The sequence below is a fragment of the Syngnathus scovelli genome, chromosome 15 (genome assembly GCF_024217435.2).
Source record: "Syngnathus scovelli strain Florida chromosome 15, RoL_Ssco_1.2, whole genome shotgun sequence".
In the NCBI taxonomy this organism is placed as follows: Eukaryota; Metazoa; Chordata; class Actinopteri; order Syngnathiformes; family Syngnathidae; genus Syngnathus; species Syngnathus scovelli.
The window spans coordinates 746,195-766,358 of NC_090861.1; the positions used below are offsets into that span (position 1 = coordinate 746,195).

The 20,164-nt window shown below is 44.1% G+C and overlaps 1 protein-coding gene across 5 annotated transcripts; it reads right to left on the bottom strand.

Moving 5' to 3' along the window:
* Nucleotides 1–15: 15 nt before the first annotated feature.
* igsf9bb (immunoglobulin superfamily, member 9Bb) lies at nucleotides 16–19,266 on the bottom strand. 5 transcript variants are annotated; one of them, XM_049742117.2, is made up of 21 exons: nucleotides 18,957–19,266; nucleotides 16,139–16,330; nucleotides 15,034–15,180; nucleotides 14,780–14,931; nucleotides 14,552–14,669; nucleotides 12,774–12,915; nucleotides 12,220–12,365; nucleotides 10,764–10,906; nucleotides 10,522–10,662; nucleotides 10,299–10,415; nucleotides 10,079–10,229; nucleotides 9,888–10,011; nucleotides 9,023–9,198; nucleotides 8,663–8,889; nucleotides 8,200–8,284; nucleotides 7,965–8,129; nucleotides 7,761–7,806; nucleotides 6,865–7,349; nucleotides 5,718–5,916; nucleotides 3,659–3,786; nucleotides 16–3,543 (listed from the first exon to the last, which is right to left on the bottom strand). In XM_049742117.2, exons 1-21 carry the CDS (start codon nucleotides 19,018–19,020, stop codon nucleotides 3,329–3,331), a joined length of 3,363 nt encoding a protein of 1,120 aa, XP_049598074.1. In that variant the 5' UTR covers nucleotides 19,021–19,266; the 3' UTR covers nucleotides 16–3,328. The 5 variants fall into 5 exon arrangements, 4 of the variants coding, with proteins under 4 accessions (XP_049598074.1, XP_049598071.1, XP_049598070.1 ...); XR_007486225.2 differs by adding an exon at nucleotides 5,138–5,183 and having other exon boundaries at nucleotides 3,525–3,543; nucleotides 5,718–7,349; XM_049742114.2 differs by having other exon boundaries at nucleotides 5,718–7,349; nucleotides 9,900–10,011.
* Between the last annotated feature and the right edge of the window lie 898 nt (nucleotides 19,267–20,164).

Sequence of the window (20,164 nt, forward strand, 5' to 3'; positions counted from 1 at the left end):
GTGCAATAACATACATTGTCTTGGAAAATTGAAACATTTTTTTTAATAAATAAAAATTGATGTAATATACACCATTATGAGTTTACAACTACAGTTCAAGCATACCAAGACATTTGAAAACACAAATAAAACAAGTGACAGTTCATTTGAGTTCAATCCATTTTTCATTCATTGGGGTGAACAAGAATTGTAAATGTCTCAAAGAAGATCTATAAAAACAAAGAATTTGCAAGAATTTCTCAGCCAATGAACAGACTGGAATAGATTGTTACATTTCTGGATGAATTGCACAAAGAGACATTTTGAGGTACTGAGTTGTTTGAGTTATTGTAAGCACACTCAAAACATTTGACAGTGACAAAAAAAAATAAAAATGGAAAACCGAACTACAGTTTGTCCTCCTTCCGTAGTATTGCATTTGGTTTATGGATTAAAAGGAAACCGTAACTTTTCATGAAGAAAACAAAACACAAACTACAGTTTTCAGACTGAAGTTTGGCTTGCATGAATAGGAGTTGACCTTCAGAAAAATATTTTTCAGCTATATATTTATTGAATGACTTTGATTTTTTTTCTCTACAATATAATAATATAACGAGAGACACCTTTTTGGGTAATGGGAGTTAAAAGTCATTTTTTCACGACTTCTAATGCTTCACTTTTTATGCAGAGCTGTCTCCATCTAGTGGTGAGTTTTGGATGCGCACAGACTCCAACTTCCAATTCTTTCATTGACCTCATCAGGGTATGTGGTAAGCATATCCGACTTAGTTTGAAAATCACAAATAGAAAGGCAATTGGTCATGAGGATGTATTCAAATCAAAATGCCCTTGCTCTAATATTTGCTTGCCACTTTGTAATTCTGTCATGTCTCAGAAGCAACGGCCAAGACCACAGGGCCATCCAGCCAGCCAGCCAGACAGCCAGGTTCTACAGTGCAACACACAGGTGTGTGGCTACATTTAGTCTGAAGCAAGGAAATACAACGAATAAAAAATAAAATAAAAAAAAAGCACCACAGCTGTTTGGAAATAGCACCAGTCTTCAGAATGTACAGGTATATGTCGTTTGTTTAGTTTTTTTGGCAATGTAGAGCACTGAATTGAACGGCAGCCACCAAGCTGCTGAAATGCTCGAACCAACCCAGTTAACATCACGTGACCCCAAAAACATGCTCGTGCTTCAACAGAAAGTAGAAAAAACACATTTGGACGTGGGTTGCAAGCAGCATTATGAATGGCTGCGTTACAAATGATGAACACATGCATGTAAAACCATTCCAGTTGTACATATTGTGAACTCAACAAGTAAATAAATAGATAGATAGAGCACCGTCGAAAGGGTAAGCGTGCCATCATTTCTGTAAGCCCCAAATTGTGGATACCATCAACTAATCCGAATAAAAAGAACTATCTCCAAAGGATGAACTAAAGACGATTGCCCACAGTCAAACTCGTATTTACTATTCATGGCAAGCAGACGTAGCTATAAAAATAGGTTGCTGTGTTTGTATACAGTACAGTGAAATCCATTAGAGTGCACCATTCTCTTTGTTTTTTGTTTTTCTTCTTTTTTCCCCTACTGCACTGCTACCATATAAGCACAGATGGATATAAAAATAAATATAGACTCGTACATTCTTTTAAAACATGAAGTGTCCTCAAATATATAGAGAGCCATTTGGGCCCCACACATACATATGTATATTATATTCATATAGAGATGGTTTATATTTCTCGGCTCCCTAATAATCAACTAATTTCTATATTGGAGAATGTCTTTTACTCACATTTTGACATAGGTTTGTTACAAAAGTATCACGGAACCTACACTAAGATCCCCCACTCAAGTTTTCAACATGTGCATTCTACTGTACCTCCTTCTACCAAAAAAGAAAAAAGATGTATGCCTATTTAAGTCCTTATATACAAACTGTAAGGAAAGTATGGATTCTTTTTTTTTTCTCCATCTGTACACAAAAGTGATACTTCATGTCATCAATACTTTTCGTTCTCTGTTGCGGATGTAAAGTGAGTTTGTCAGCCAGTGTAAGATGAGGGAGGATCTTTGTTTGTGGGGTAGCTAGCCATCAACCCACCACCACCATTTTGCTGGAAGAAGCTTGATCAAAATGTTGGACAATGACATTGCATTCCATTTGTAGGTAGTGTACTTGGGTTAAAGAGAAAATGCATTTGCCAACAATACATATGTAAATGTTTGACTTGTGCAGCATGGGTTAGCACCAGGTTGTCTACTTGTTGTGCGTGCGTGCGTGCGTGCGTGCATGCGTGCGTGCGCATAGCTACAGCCCGTAAAGCAGGTGAGATGAAATCCCGAGTGATACAGTACTGTGATTGACTTTCAAGTCGTCTGACTGAAAGTACAAGTAGAAGGAATCACCACTTTGAAACCATACAGCCCACCCACCGACCGTGAGGAGTTTTCAAGATATATTTTCGTATTTTCTTCCGCTCGTCGGGTTGTGAAAAGCTTGACAAATGTGATCTCTCCACAGAACGGCGGCGTTCATAGTGGTATGCACATCAGCAATATCCTCACAGCTATTTTCTAGTTTTATTAACACAAACGAGACAGCAGTGAGTCAACTATTTTAGAAGGGAACTTTCATCTCATCTTCATTATGAACATACAACCTACTGTTATTCACCGCAACCAATAACTAAGTCAAAAGATTATATTTTAAATTAATTTATTGTGTAGTGATGAACTGATTTTTTTTGGTCAAATTTGGGTTTCTAAAATGATTTGAAATAAAAACATTTTTATCCTCATCAATTGAACAATAGTTTTACATGTTCTATTTTGTTTTCATGTTTGTCCTGCCACAATATCATATGACCTTTTGCAGACTGCTGTCACATGTTTGGATAGATTTCAGAAAAAAACATTCATCAGAGAACCTTTCTTGAATAACATGATGTGCGAAGTAGAAGCAACACATACGTAAGTCACAACCTGCTCACCAGGCAGTGCAAGCTTGGGTTTCACTTTTGCACATTTTTATCATCACTTTTTGCACTGGAGAAAAATTGCGGCAGCATTGAGGAACGCATTGAGAATAATACTAAACGTGACCATTGAAGGAAAATGGAGATGACCGCTTTGATTTCAGAGAGCACAATTTAGAAGTACATCATATCTAAATCAACTTTTCCGATTTTGGAGGGATTGTCATCAGGGTCAAACAAATATTGAGCCGATTCATTCAGAGTCATGTGAAATGTAGAGGCGGTGTAACCAATCTAAATGCATAAATGTTTGAAATGGTTTGGAAGTGTGGTCATAGAACATACGACCTTATTTTCAGAGGAAGGTGGCCTGGTCTAGTTCTACGTTGTCCATACAAGCCAAAATAGCCTTTTGATCTTCTGGAAGGGGCCGGCGGTACAGCAGAGCAGAGAAGCGATTGTATGGATCGTGAATCCGGAGACGTTTCTTTTTCCTGTGGAGGTAGAGCGCTTCTTCGGGCTGAAGTACCTGAGTGATGTGAGCCTGCTGGGTCTGAGAGCTGGAGACACCTGCAAAGACATTCCGTCAACAAAGACTGCTATGCGGATGGAATTCTGAGCACAACTCAAATCGGCATGCCCGGTCTAAAATGGTGACAAAATTGGTGCGCGCGTCGCAACGTACCTGCTTTCCTCCTGGCCTTGGAATTATTGTTATTCATGGTCACCTTCTTAGCCTTTCCAATACGTTGGTATTTCAGAGCATCCATCCTCTCAGACCCCGAAAGGACACTCGGCGCACCTCGACGTTTTCTAAAGGAGGACAACAAAGAGGGGAAAAGGGGCTAACTCCATGCCATATATTTTCAAGGGCAAACTCAGAAATTCTAATTCAGTCCTGCTTGATCCATGCAACACATTGTTAAAGAATAAAGATGAGACACCTGACTTGCATCTGTGAAATACGTCTTTCCATGAACCAATGACGCTGTTCATTTGCAGGACAACTACACCAAAATGTAGATACTGACTATGTATTTCTTTTATTTTGAAATGCTCCCTTGGTGCGGCTTGTCAGTGGCACATCCAAATAGGTGTCTCTCTTAGGAGATTTTTTTTTTGGGTGTTTTTTTTTTGCCACTCACACACCAGCACGGTATTTATGCACAGAAAACAAAAAGCATAAGTGTGGCGGCCATCTTTCCACAGTGGCTACAGAGAGAAACCAAGGATCATTAGAACAAGGAATAAAAAAATCACAGCTGAGCAACAAAGCATTATCAATATGTATTCATAGACATGGAAACTGTCTACAATGGGCTTCACCATGCTGACAGGGGGAAGAGATGGCTGGAGGGGAAATGACTACGCGGGAACAGTCACATCATGAAAAATAAGCCAAAGAAAAGCGAAGCACTAGGACAAGAAATGTAACAAGAATTCATCAATAGAATTGTTTGGGTTTCTTTTTTTTTTCTTTTTTTGGGGGGGAAACGGAGGAGGATTTAGCAATGGCATGCATGGCAGTTTGCACATGGAACAGAACTTTAAAGGGGAATACATTCAAAAAGATTTTCATCCATCAGCTCACTTGAACTTAGCACTTTTTGTGTTTTATTGTACAGTGTGCCACTTGCTTGACAAATTTCCTCAAGCATTATTTTTCATCCTGCGTGCAGAGGACTTCAAATGGGATCGATCATACGACATGCGTGTCTCGAGTTAGCTTGGCAACGGAAGAGAGGGAGAGAGAAATCTGCCCGGATGTTTTTCCACTTACAAAAGCTAAACATGTAAACAGAGAAAATTTACTGAATGTTTATTTAAGCTCATTTAAAAAAAATAAAAAATAAAAAAAACGCAACACGGCAGCCGACACGTCACGCTTAAAAATAAGCGATTCACGGCTGCCGCCAAGTCTTCAAATTCTGGAAATGACGCATTTGCTGTTTGAAGCCGAAATATGTTGCTGCTACGTTTATATTCAATGCACTGGGCATTTTGCAAAAACAAAAGAGAACCGAGATGACCTGCGATTGACTGAGGGAGGCAAAAATTGAGCAGAGACTCTTGATCGCTAGTATTCCCCTTTAAAGGACGAGGTGATCAAATAAAGCCCCACCTGCTAACCCCCCCCCCTTTCAGACATGGATCCAACCCTTACCTATTGCGGTGTAGACGACTTGGTCACAACAACGCTGCCCAGATAGCTGAGATCAATCAAAAACAAAGCACGTAAGACTCCAGGATCTATTCAAAGCCACTTACTTACCATACTGGCCGGCCCGAAGTCAGAATGATGACAAACATGGCGCAAAAAACATGACAAGCAGACAGGCCCTGTGACACACTTGGCCCAACGACAACTTTTAAAGGGATCGTTGACAAACACCAGAGTGGGAAAGAAAGATCTGGAAAAAGGCGGAGGGGGAGAATTGATCATCAAAGCGGGTAACTCGGGCCGAGGATGGGCCGCAGGGCCTGCCCAGATCCGTAAAGCATCCCTCGCCATGACACAGGCATCCTCAAACGCTTGGATCTAGACGTAACAATGGATATTTATCTGGGGATTCGATTCCATTCATATGAGGCAATTCCTCCTGTTAGGCGGAAGCAGGTTTTTGATTTCTATTCATGTGCATCGATAAATAATTTGTTTATATACACGTATATATGCTATATTAGCAAGCAAAGTCACGTTTCAAAGCATCATGGGTCAAGCAGATGAATCACTCCCTACCTACCCTGAAGCTGACAACTGGGATGGAGAGGGCTCAGATGGAAGGATCTCCTCCTCAGTTCTCCTGTGAGACGGCACCTGCCCAAACACGTTGCTCCTTTCCATGGCTGGTGAGGGCGACTGCGAAGCCGGATAGCTGCTCGCCGATGAAGCAAAGGCCATGTGGGAACGATAGCTAGGACTGGCTCTTCTGCTACCCTGGCCTAGTGCGGGTGAGGAAGAAGGGGAAGATCTCCTTGAGAAGGTGGCTGCGGAAGGAGGGAGGAGGCTAATCTCAGACATCCCCGGGGGTATGATGTTGGGCCGCGGTCGGGGACGGACGACAATCTCGGGGGATCCCTGGTGAGAACTCAAGGGGCTTTGGGTGAGAGGGGAAAGTCGAGAGGGCTGGAGAACCACCTGATGCGCGCCCGAATCCATCCTACGAGCCTGTCTGGGACTGAAACGAGGGCTGGATTCAAACCATCGGGTGTCCAGGCTACTGAGGGCGCTCGGGCCCATACGGGCCGTCGGATCGGCGTAAGGCAAAACCGGAACGGCCATGCCGCGACTCGCACGGTGTCTTAGCTGACCTAAATGAGCCTCTTGCATGGCTGCTAAATGCCTGGCCGGAGAGCCGCGAGGCTTGGCCTTGCTGGGAGACTTGCTCGAGTAGCTCTGCGGCGCTTCCAGGGGCAAGACGGACGGATAGGTGGGCATTGGGAGAGAAGAGGTCTGGAAAGCACTCAGTGGAAGAACAGGGGGTGGGGGAGGATAGGGAGAATCGTGGCGATGGAGATGGACCGAGTGGCGTGGCGGGAAAATGAACTGGGGACCCTCCACCGTCGAGAAGGTGAAATCCATTCCCCGCCAAAATTCCGGCGAATGGGAGGAAGAAGCCAGAGTCAGAGGATAAGGGAAGCCAGAGACGGCATATTGTGTGAAATCACCTTCCCCCATGTCTTCTGGAATCATAGGGTAAGCAAAGGGACCTTCGCTCAGGTACGGAGGGGAGGACATGACGGAGCTAAGGGGACTGGTATCGGTCATATAAAAAGGAGGAGGCTCGTGGTCCCCGTGGGAGCCCAGGTAGCCGTAGAAAGCCCTGTGATGGAGAGAGCCGCGAATCTGCCCTGCGGCCTGCAGTCGACTGCTCTCCATGATAGTCATACCTTCAAAGGGCTTCTGGAAACGAGGACTGTAGGCCGGAGGCTGGAGGTAGGATTCGTGACTGGAGATGGGCGAGATCTGGTGAGGCCGGAGAGGGGCCATGACCGGCGGAAGAGGCCGAAGGTCGTCGTTCTCCTCGTCCGACTGTCGAAATTCAGGGTAGAGGTCGGATTCTTCCACGAAAGGGAAACCCTCGATTCGCCGGGGCTTGACGGAAAACTCGGCATCTGCCGGATCGATGACAAAACGGCCATCGGGGCCGCGGCTGATGAGTTCGATAGGTGTGGTCGCTTCGGCTTCTTGCTTGGAGATGGTGTATCTCTTGCTCGTTATTGCTCTTTTGGTCTTCTTGTAGAGAGACAGCTCCTCTTTCTTGGCTGGACTTAGGGACGCTTTCTTGCCGTGTTGCTCATGACTATCCTCTGATGATTGTGACAGGGATGTCTTTGAGACAATGCTTTCTGGACTGGCCTTTCCTGAAGATTGCCTAGATAGAGAGAAGAACAATACGTGATGCAGTCATCACCAGCCCCCACCAAAGAAACGGGGCCCACTGAGAAATAGATCATGTCAAATATTTGCATATGTTGCAATTTGTTGGCTTTTGTGACAAAACCGAAAAAAAAGGAATCACTTACGATTCATGCATCCAAATGACAACAACAAGTTTGTCAGTACTCATGCATTGAAACATCTTTTTTTTTTTTCCCCCAAACAAATGATTGGAGACCAAGAGTCTCATCCAAGATAACCTCGGCTACCATGACCGATGTAATGCTTCTCGATCATACTTAGCTAATAAAGTTTTGGGTTTGCACAATAGAAAGTCATTTATTATTGTTGTAATATTAGGGAACTGATGATTAATTATTGTTTCAAGTGAGTCGTGTGTACTTACGGCGTTGCCATACTTTTTCTTAAGTGGGTAATAGAAAGAGGTGGATCTGGAAGAAGAAGAAAAAAAAAAAGACATTGTCACGTCACTATTCTTAACAAGTCAAACACGGAAAATGATTTTGAAAAATGATACATCATTGGATTGACTAGTGGCAAAAAATTGCCTGGCATTTATAAGTATAATAGTTTCTGCTTTTTCCCTTACCTTTTTTCCTTTTGAGCTTGCGTCTCCGCTGCTTATTGACAAAGCAGGCCGCCATTGTACTGAAAAGGACGGCTGCGGCCAAGAAGCAGATGGTGGCCACGATGCCAGCCACAACTGGTCGCGCCAAACCTGATTCCTCAACCATCTCTGGCGGTGGAAAGAAGTCTACAGAGGAGGAAGAAGAAAAGTCATGGCAATCGTGAGGAAAAAGAAAACAACAACAACAACGCCTTACCTGTACTGGACACACCGACTACGTTGCTAGGCTCACTGATTGTGTCGTCCATGACGGCCATGACGCGAAACTCATACCAGGCCTCCTTAAAGAAGAACAAGACTGTCATTCTATCATTTATTTCCGTTCATTCATTATAAAAACAATGAATATCATTTCAGTGGAATAAGCAAGCAGTAGTAGAAAAGGTATCGAAGGTAGCAGATGTGGCGTGATGACGTGCAGGACAAATGTCAGTGGGTGGGTGGATGGTTGGGTGTGTGACGCAAGCATCAGCATGATGGCACTGAGTCAGAAGCTCACACATTATGTATCACGGCAAGATGGTTTCGTTGAAGAGAAATAGATGTGACATTAAGATGAAAGTGTCAGAACTTATTAGTCACCCAAAAATATGTTCATTCCATTTCAAAAGGATTGCTAGTCGTTGAACCCGAAGCCACCAGAAGAGAACCTGTTTTACCTGAATGAGGTCACGGGCAAGCATCTCCGTGTCGCCTGAGGGGACGCTGTCATCCAGGACCTCCCATCGCTCCCCCAAGCGAAACTCCATCACATAATGCTGGATGGGTGCTGTGTGATTGGCGGGCGGGATCCAGGTAAGCAGGACTCCCTGCTGCGTGCGATTGGCTGTGAGGCACCGTGGTGGGGTAAGTAGCACCAGTGGTTCAGGGGTACTTAGAGGAAATACTGGAAGACAACATTTGCCTTGAAATCCACAACACCGCCAAGAATTCAGTGGAATAATGACGTACATGAAAGGAATTTGTTCTCATTTCAAAAATGCAGGGCCCAAACGCAAGAGGCAGCAAAAGATGCTCACCTAATGTGTTCACAGTGACAACCTCGCTGAATGGTCCTGTGCCAAGCTTGTTTTGGGCGAGGACGCTGCACTGGTATGTTGTCTCGGGCTCCAAGCCAGGCACCACCATCCACTCTTGGCCGCCTGGCACGGGTACTGAGAGCCAATCGTGTGGACCTAAACGCTCCCTTTTTAGCCTGTGCAAGAGTCATGGGTGGAGGTGAGTGAGGTGAGTGGGGGGGGGCAGCAGAGACACAAGATATCGGACTTTGTAGGATATCATCATTCAATACCCATGTCATCAATTTCCATATTTGATAAGAGTTTGCAATTCAAGTGAAATACTTGTCAATATTGATTTAGTCAATATTTGATCTATAAAGTACACACAGTATAGAGTTATCACATCATCAACTGCACTTTGATTTGATGATCAGCCCATGCTGCAGTTAGCTTTGCATTTTGCCGTTTGTCCATGCGATGACGTTCAGGACTTGATATGGTCACATGCAGCATTTGCAACAATCTTGGAAAAACAATGCTGTGGTAGCAAATCTTGCACTTCAATATAATTATCATTTATTGATCGATTTATGAACGATTTAAATTGTGCAGACTTCAATTTGAATGTTCCCATCTTATAGTGGGCTAAATAGTTGACATTGTCAGGTTATCAAAATACATGGACAGCACACAGTCAAGCAGAGCAAAGCAGCAACAGCAGCGCTAGAGGTAAAGAGAGGGGAATTCGCATTTTCACCTGACTAAAAGGTTCATTTAGCACGGCGGGGCTACTTGACTTGACATGAAAAATGGTATCTGAATGCAATTTGGGAAATACCACCAGGAGAAAAAGCAGGAAGCCAAGCAAGCTGGGATGACTCACACATGGCCGTACCAGACTGAGAATGTCTGCTGGAAGCCTCCGTCGTAGCCCACCTCCCACGACACGTTGGCCCAGGTGGAGGATGCCACCGCATGGACTCCGGTGGGTGCGTGAGGGCTTGTGCCTGCACGAGGGCCAGCCAAGTAGGTGACTCGTGACCGCTCTTTGTACTTATGCCATGTGTGCATTACCTATAACTTGGATATGCGTGCTGGCAGTGATGCTCGTAGCAACGTTGGTGGCGACACACTCCCATTCCCCGTGGTCCTCCTTTGAAAGTGACTTGAACTGTAAGCTGCCGCGAGGCAAAACGTTGTGCTTGCTTTTATTGGACTTTCCCACCTGAAAAAATATCAACATGTTACTGTCATCACTGCGTAAGAGAGCGAGGATACAGGCGCCGCCACGTACCTTCCTCCATGTTATATTGGGAAAAGGGTCTCCTTCTGCCTCGCATGGGATAACCAGTTCCCTCCCAGCCTCCTGTCTGTACTCCCCTCCAGGGACCACTGAGAATTTGGGGGGGTCCTACACAGGTTCAGTCAGATTAGCAATTTGAGTTGGATATATAGATATTTATATTATGGATATTAATTTGACATATATCTATGTTGTTATTTATTTGTGTGTGTACCTTTAGCACCAGGGGAGCAGGTGGGGACCATCCCATGGAACCCAGGGCATTGTAAGGCATGCAGGTATAGGTGCCCAGAGAGTCCTCCGTCACCTCTGCCACACGGATGCTCCCGTCGTCCATTTGGCTCCAACCAGGGTACTGTAAATGTCAGTAATGCCCAATTCTTGATTGCCCTAATCACAATATAGGTATATACTGCACCCGAGCGAGGCTTACGATACACAAGTGCTTCATCTTACCTTGTCTATCCGGAGCGGGAGACCGTCTTTCTTCCACTTAACTAATGTTACAGGCGGGTTGGCATCGACGGGACATCGGATAAAGCCCGGCAAACCGATGGCCACATAGAGTACGGATGGCATGTTTACAACACGGGCAGGATCTGCTCAAACGCAAATCACAAGAAAGGACACGGAAAATATTTATGTACGTATCATTTCCCGTCACTTTAGCCTTTCATGCGTGCATTTTCTGAACAGCTTTTCTTCACCAGGGTCAAAATACAACCAGTTAGGTCAAAGAGGATATCTTCAAAGTAATGAGCCAAACGCAACGGGAGTGTGAAGAGGCAGGAACGAGTGAATACAATTGGCATGACAGAGGAAGGATGAACGAGGGAGAGCGCAAACTTGAGGTGAGAGAGAGAGAGAGAGAGAGAGATGTTACAGATGACGTAAGGTAGAGAGAACCCAGCAGAGGAGGTAGGAGGTGGTGCGACTGTGGAGCGTGATCATAACGACATCTGGTATTGCGAAAAAGTGGAGATGGAAAAAGAAAAAAAAGGGGGTTGCGTTAGGGTGGAGCCCAGCAAATAAAGACATTATTGTGACATTGCCGGATTCAATTTGTAACCTCCAAAGTTCAAAACGTCGGCTTAGCAGCGCTGCGGTTATAAAGAGCCCAGCGGAGAGCCGCCAGCAGCACCAGCAGACGAGAATATCAGCCAAGTTTCTAAAAATAGCTCACAGACGCAGCAATGGCTCACGACCCACCGCTTCCCACTGGAAGATGCAATTATTCACTGGAAAGCAGAATCATGAATTGAAAAGTAGAATTATGGCGTCGGCCACAGAGCAGATGAGGTGGGCGTTCATGGAGAAGAGAGAGAGAGAGAGAGAGAGAGAGAGAGAGAGAGAGAGAGAGAGAGAGAGAGAGAGGCCTCTGCAGTCTTACAGAGAAACATACCTGCTCTAACAGCAATGATGTAATCTCATCTCTCACCCTCCCTCCCTCTCTCTCTTTCTCTCTCTTTTTTTTTGCTGCTTCTGTTTGTCACACATGGCACACGCTAATGTACGTAAGAGGCAGGCGAGTGAGGGAATGCAAAACATCTGTTGCCTTGACTACTGCCAATGTCAGTCGAGCATTGCCATTCTGCTCCACATAAGAGCCCGAGTGTCAAAAGCCCGGCCAGCTTTTCTGTAGTTACTCGCAACGAGCACTCGTGGACATTGTGAGAACACGAGGAGGCGTAGTTTTAGACCCGGTGTACGTATTTGACACAAACGCTCATTTGAAATCGCGTATTGCCATACAGACATATAGAGCTGGAGTGGCTTTGAAAAATTCTGGAACTGTTGCCATAGTTACCGCTAATGGCAAACAAGCACAGAGCTGCCAGAGGACAAAAATAAACACGTGAATTTGTAGGTTTTTGAAATTCCGTCAGGTACGTTTCTAGCCGTGCTCACTCACATTGCACAGTCAGGTAAGCAGAGGCAGTCGGCGGTAGGCCAAGGCTGTTGCTAGGAGCACAAGTGTATTTCCCGGCATCCTCTGGCTTGACTTGGGCAATGATAAGGGAGCCGTCGATCAGAACACTGACTCTGCGCTTGAGGTCGCTGCGGAAAGGAAGGAAAAGGAGATTTTTATCGGCTGTCAGCTAAATGATTCAATTCCTTTCTCCACGGAACAACTGTTAGAAAACTGCAATTGTTTGTTTACATTTCAATTGATCTTGTAACAAATGCGAGTGGACATCAAGCACGCTGTGATCCCGAGATTACATTTTCAGTCATCCCGTCGACATCTTTGATCCCATCGCCCTCATTTTGGTCAGCGGAGACTTTAATCTTGCTCCTTTTTCCTTATCTACAGACAGCTTCAGAAAGGACTCAAACTCTGCACCTCCTGTCTTTTAAATAATATCTTGTGCGGTTAGCATTTGTTATTCAAATGAAATCTTTTCTTTTCGTTTTTTTTTGTTGGCTTGGAGTAGAGCAATGGCTGCTCTCAAAAATGGTGTTTACTTCTTGAAAAAGACATTGTCCTCCTCCCAGAACCAGGTGTAGGTCAAGTTGCGGGGGTAGGCCTCCGCCTGGCAGGTGAAGAAGGCGTCTTGCGAGATGTTCACTGTAATGTTGTCTGGCGGCGAAACAATGAACGGAGGGCCTGCAGGACAACACACATGAGGAAAAAATAGGTCCCATTTTCTTCATGATAATAGATGGGATTTTTGACCTACATTTGTCACAGTGTTATAAAAGAAATGTTGAGGCTACAAAAGCAACAGGTTTTTTTTTCCTCATCAGTGTCATGACAATTATTCTGCACTCAGAAAAGGATTATGACAATTTTACAAGTGATCCTTGCACTGCCAGATGGATGATGCTCGCTCCACACCATTTCAAGTGTCTCGAACTTGTTGGTGTGTCTTTCATTTTAATCACATGGCTAACCTTTACTTATTCATAGCAAATTACAAACACTGGATCACTGAATTCATCGGAGGTGGTACGTATATGGCATGCGCTTAATATTCCTCTGCAGGAATACCCAATCTCACACACACACACACAGATTGCTAGTCCCATATGTTAGTTTTGATCTGTGGTCCACATTGTGATCCTTTAACAGGCAGAGTATTTCCATCTGCCAGCCCTTAGCCAGACAAGCAGCGAATGTGTGCTAGTGTGTGTGTGTGTGTTGGCGCATGTGTGCCAACCTGCCCTATTTGGAACCAGCTGAGCGCTGGAGATTTGCTGGCACTGTAGTTGATCTGCAGCTCAATGGCTTTCCAGGAGGACCTCTATTAATCCATCTCTGCTATAAACTATACAGAGCTGGTCAACTGAACATATCGTAGCTTATCTCGGGCTTTGTATTAGTGGTTTAAAAAGAAATTATATTTTCAGGGGCTGGATGGAATATTGGCTGGGCACAATTGATATCATTTTAAATATGGTCAGGTTAAGGACGTGAGCAGGATAACTGAAATGCCTTGAAGATCATTTTTGTTATTTTTTGGAAGCAAACATGCTTTTGCCTGAAAATCAATCTGTTGAAAATGTCAACATTTAATCCCGAGAGATTGCGTCATACTTTGCAGGGGTTGACTTTTGGTTCGGCCAGCTTTGGCCGCAATCTACGAATTAAATGAGGTGGAATATTTGCAGCACCATCTGTTTTGGGAAATGAAGGGATCCCGTTAAACAATCTGGAAATAACACCAAGAGTTAGTTTCTGGAAATGTAAAAAAAAGAAAAAGAAAGCACAGAGGTGCGTTTCTTGTTGTATTATGTATTAAATGAATTATTCATTTTGGGAGTTTTTGCTCAACTTGATCTATTGCTTAAGTTACAAAAGCTGACATTTCATCGATGGCTCTTTTTTCCTTTGCTAAGCCTCCCAAAAATGTTTTTAAAAAAAAAAAGAAACTTTTCGTCTTGCTGACTAAGGTGTTCCTGAAATGACACGGTGTGGTTACACAATCCCACTTTTTGGATCACATCACTTATTTAAAGATGAATTGGAATGAAAAAGAAAGGTGTGCTATGACTTGGCAATTTTTGGAATGATGCAGAGCCCGACTTGACTCTCCTCCTTTTGTCCTTGGTCTTTAAAATGTGCGTCGCGCTCGACGGAAAACCCACAGAGCAGTTAATGACATTGCTCGTTATTCTCTTTTTATATTGCATTGACCGGACGGACCGCCATTCAAAGTTTTGGTGCCGATGATGCTCTTCTAAATCCCTTGCGCGCACCTTGGCTAAAAAGTGGTGATGGCTGTTTAACGTGAGCTCCCCACCTTGAACTAGCAGCCGTGTTGTGTGAATGGCCTCTCCTTGGGGGCTAAAGGCTCGACATGTATAGGCACCGCGATCTTCTCGGCCGATGGACAGCACTGTCAAACTTCCATCAAATACCTGAACATACAAAAGTGCAACCGCTTTGACGTTTGCGTCCGCTTCCATTCACTCAATCCATTGAGTTTGTTTGCGCCAGGTGATCAAATGTCGGTATTGCGGATGGATACCTTATACTTGGCACTGGTGACCAGAAGGTTGCTGTCCCGCAACCAGCTGACCGAGGGTTTGGGGTTGCCAAAGGCAATGCAGGTCAAAATGATGCTTCCTCCCTCCTTGGCCTCAACATACTGAGGTGGCGTATCTGTGAATGTGGGAGGGGCTGGAGAGGCATGCAAATAGGAATGGTTAGAGTTAAAATCATGACTAGAACAACAAACTTCAAAATAAATGATTGGGTTATTTTGGCTCCAACTTCTCTTACCATTGACAGTTAGATGCACCCAACTTCCATTATAGAAAGTATCATATTGCTGCTCCAGCATCAGCACCTTACACTCATACCAGCCTTGGTCGTCCGAACGAACATTTTCTATCCGCAAGGAGGATTTGCCGTATAGACTGGCCCGGCCTGGAGAGAAAAGAAAAAAAAAATCAGAAATACGGATGAGATCAGCAGGAAGGCAGTTGAGTGAGTTGAATGTAATGAGGAGGTGAAAAGTGTACTGATAAAAAAAAAAAAAAAAACGTCAAAGGATAAAAAATGCCAAGTGAATATTAACAAGCTTCAAATAGCTCAGATATAAATAGGCAAGGCTTGAAAAGTGTGTAACATCAGCGTGTGTCACCTTTTTTATGAACAGCACCTGCAAGAGCAAGAGCAAGAGCAAGAGCAAGAGCAAGAGCAAGAGCAAGAGCAAGAGCAAGAGCAAGAGCAAGAGCAAGAGCAAGAGCAAGAGCAAGAGCAGTAACCCAACGTCAAAATGCAAAAGTGACTGGTGGTGATGAATACAAAGAGAAAGTTGTCAGCTTCAGTGGGGCTGAGATGTTCTCTTCACGGGCACAACGCCACTTTGTCTTGAAGATACATTGTGGCGAGGGCAGGCACTTTGCCGTAACTTACGCTAATGAGTGGCAAGTCGCCAAAATGTGACAGCACATCGTGTCGCTGGATATTCATACGCAACAGCATATCAAATTTGGACAGGGTCAGTCGGTCGTGGGCGGGCGTCTTTTGCTCCATGCCGACTGATAATTGCATCATAGCAGATGAGTTCAACAAAGGATTTCTGGGACTCAAAAACATCAGCAAAGCCAAGCCAGTCCTCAATAATCCCAACTACTTTAGGCCATGAGACAAGACATCTTTTTAATTGATTCATATCATAATTAATAACCATTAATAGTAATAGTAATGATCATTTATTATTATTTTGAAAATGTTTCCTTTTTACACTCGAGGTAGGAGAGCAGTCGTAAGAATATGAAACTATGACAATAACAATTGAATGATGCCTTTATTTCTCCGTTTTGCAGAGACTTGAATTTTTATTTGTGGTCAATCTCAAAAGTCACTAAACACATCTTACCAGCATACTCTGGGTCCACATGTGGAGGATAAAAACGAAAGTTGATGAAGAAGGGGATGGGCATTCCATACTTAAACCACTCCACCACGTAGGGCTGGCCGTTCAAAGGGTGGGACACATCGCATCCCAGGATGATGTTCTCGCCTGCACGTGCCGTCACAAACTGGGGCTCCTCTCGCACTCCGTGGGCACCTGCGGGAACATGCTCAAGTTGGACTTTGAAGCATCTGTAGCATTTGTCATGTTAAAAATGTAATATAAGAACAGATGGAAAAAAATAAAACTCTCCAAAATGGATTTTTGCAATTCAAGTCAATGTTGTGACATTTGATCACTTGTCTGTTTTGGATGAGCCAAAATCAATGGAAAAATCACAAAGGTCTGACATCTAATTCCACAGCTTGATCAGAAAAGCAGCAAAAGTGATATACTAATACGTTTATTGAGAGTCAGGGTCTTTGAGGGAGGGATTATTTCTATCTGATAAGAAAAACATATGCTAAGCTTTAGGTTCTATACGCCGCCTGCTAGTGATCAATCAAGAAGCCAAGCTGAAGGCCTGGATTACACTTGAATGTGAGCTATCAAGACACAATCTTTTCATCTGGTCTTGCCCTTATCGTGTCTTCAATCGGAGTTGAAAGAATGTTAGCCGCCAAAGCAGGGAATAGAAGGAGAAAAGGATGCGTTTAGTACTGCAGGCTATCTTTTTTTCTTTTTTAATAGAACTGCTTTCAGAAATCCCAACGCGTCCACTGAAGCCAAATCGTCAATTCTCCAATTCAGAAGAATTTTTAAATGAAAAATAGCTCACAAATAGGAGATGGCTCATGCTCGCCAGTAGAACCAGATAATAAGTGTGTGCTCGCTCGCTATTCCCAGTGGTGGAGAACCAACACACACACGCACACACACACGCACACACGCTTTCAAGCTTTACAATGTGTTGATTGGCTGCTGGTGACATCATCTGAAATTGCGCACCAACAGGGCCCTTGGTGCTATGACTTCAATGTTGATGATGAAAGCGGGAGAGAGAGAGAGAGCAAAGGATGGAGATGGAAACCCCAGCAAAATTTCCTCTGCCACCACCTCCCCTCCCCGTCCGTCCATCCCAATTAGGATTTAGTTGATTTACAATCAAATACCCAAGGGAATATGCATGATGATCGAGGCGATGATCCAAAGAAGGAAAGATAAATGAAAAAAAAGAAATCACTTACAGTTCAACCAGAATTTACAGGAAAACTTTCACAAAACTTTGGAGGGAGAAACATCATCATTTTTCTGCCGTTTTTGGAACACTCTTGTGTCTCGTGTCATGTCGGCCAATATCCAAAGATGATTTTTTTCTTTTGTCCCGGACTTATTTCAGAGGGACCACTTTTAAGGGTGCAGAAAAGTAAGATTGGGTAGCATATGCAGTACATGTCATCATTGTCCAATGACAACTATGACGCTACATTTACTGTCTCTCGAACAAAAACATCACATGACTAAAAGAAAGATTCAGCACAAGATACATCTCTTTTTTGCACCCATAACTGTGTTTTATTTGCGTATGTTTAGATATTTTGCTGTTTTGAAGTCAGCGTCCGCAAAACATCTGTTTAATCATGGCTTTATGACAAAATGAATCAACGTTTATGATCCTCTGAACGCCATCTTGATAAATCATGTGAACGTTTTTGTATCAATCTGCCAAGCAAACAAACCGGGTGAGTTGTGTAACTTAGATGACTTTGTCCTGGTTTTGAAATACAATGATCTGCTGGTGTAACTAAAGGCCAGACAATGTCATGTATGTGCTCTACATATGTTGCTCTTCTGGAATGCGGTGCTGCTTTTTGAATTTTGCTCTCCATAATGGCTTTTGAGCTTCTTACCTCCTGCTGACTGGTAGAATTAGGCCAGACAGCTGGGAGTGGATCAGTGAACAATTCATTCAAGAAAGCTCACGAACAAGCACTCTGAATTCAAATATTTGCTTTGTGCGGATGTGCAGAACACAGATTGATGTCCAAAGCTGTCGCGCCAACGTTTCAATAGCACTTTACGAGGCAACGGCACAATAAACATTGTTGTGTCTGGATGGCTGGCACGTTGAAGTGAGACAGCTGGTGTCTGTCCTGGCCAGCATTTTAAATTCCATAATTGACAACGGCAATCCACACTCGTGTGACATATCTTGAGCACATTCTTCTCAGTCAATCACTGTGCAAACACGCAAGGTCAGGGTCAATAGCTTGATTGAGCGGACTTTTAACCATCCCACACTGCTGAACTGAAGCAAAATGTTTGGTTTGTAGTTGTTTAACATGAAAATTGCCAAGATCAGCTCCGGTGACCCCAACTTGAGGAGACGCAGCAGTGTGCAGGCTAATTATTACGTCAAGCCCACACAGGTAGTGTTCCCTCTGGCGGACAAAAGTGGTAAAACTAGGGCAAGCCACCATGCAATCAAATTCGAGTACATTACCACTGACGTTGACAGTCTGGGAAGCCAGGTGCATGCTGCAACCGCTGGCTCACCTTGCACTTTGCTCAAAAGCCCTAAATTGCAGAGAATCCCACCGCGACAATGCACGTAGAAGCTCAATGATGTATTGCAGTCAGCATTGTTGCACCACACATTTTCAACAAGCTCCATTTCAATGTATTGCTTCGGGCTACTCAACACGTTCTAGCAAATCACCAACTTGGCCATTTGAATCCCAAACTATTGCAGAAATGGTGACATCAATCGGTGAGAGAATTTCAAGGGTTAAACTTTGAGCAGAAGTCGCCGGTCCGTAAAAGCTAATGTGCTTCGACTCACCTTGAGCGGCCGTTCCTCGGGTGCTGAATACACTTGCTATCAAAGTGGCCACATACCAAATCATAGTACTATTCCCCACCGGAAATAAACCACATCATATCTCAAAGTGCCCCATTCGGTGAAGCTGTCATCGTCGAGTGTTCCCAGTGGATGTTAAAGGTGGCCGGTATCCTTTTGGAATTCAAAGCGAGCCCTGGACACTTGTCCACCGGAGCGTTCCCCTCTCTTCCCTTCCCCTCGCCGCGACTCGCCGCCACTCTCCTCTCCTCTCCTCGCTCATCCCGAGACAGATCACCTGCGCCAATGGGACTACAGCAAACGACTCTTGGAGACCGAGCAACAATCATGAGGTCATCGCGAGCCCACCTCTGCACTACCTCCATTGGTGGATTTGGGAAGAGGCCAATTGTTCATTGGTTAGCTGCAGTGTCAATTTCTGTGCCGGTTTGATGCGTTCAAGGTTTAGAGCGACTCGGAGGTTCTAGATTCCAACCTGAAGAAATTACGTCAACGACGTCAAACACTAAATCGTTATCTTAACGCATTCTGAAGATCTTATTACTAACAGTAGCCATGTGGATATGAAGTAAAACATTATTATGCTGCTTGCAATATTAAAAACGCAACACTCTTGGCCTTTTTATAAATCACCAAATGAAAAATAAATGGAAAATATCCTCTGTATTCTGGGTACCGTATACCTAGAACAGGAATACCCGACAAATAAATCGAGGAATTAATCTTTCTATTTATTGGACAAGACTTTTGAGGCTGCACATGAACAGATTGTCTTGGATGGTCAGATTTCCATCAGAACCTTAACGCAACATCAGAGGATGCCGTTTCAAGGTGGGTTGGCTTGTGAAGCCTTTGCGGAGCTGCACCATCATCCTGCGCAATAACACGAGCGGAAACCTCCTCCTGTTAGTCATTGCTCTGTGAAATCAAATTCTTGCCATTTTTTTATTCACTCAACGTGAAGGAAATATTTCCATTGTGAAGTGCAGTAACTATGTCAATCCGTTGTGATTCATGCTGTTTGATGCACTTGAAAAAGTGTGCGTCAGCTATGTAACCCAGTTATGTCTAAATACGGACAGTTTGAAATTCAACTGACTCAGTTGCCGTTGACATCAGACAGCCTGTTAATGCATTATCATTTCGACCCGTCGTGCTGCCTCTGCTCTGCGGGACTCCTGGAGGGGGGG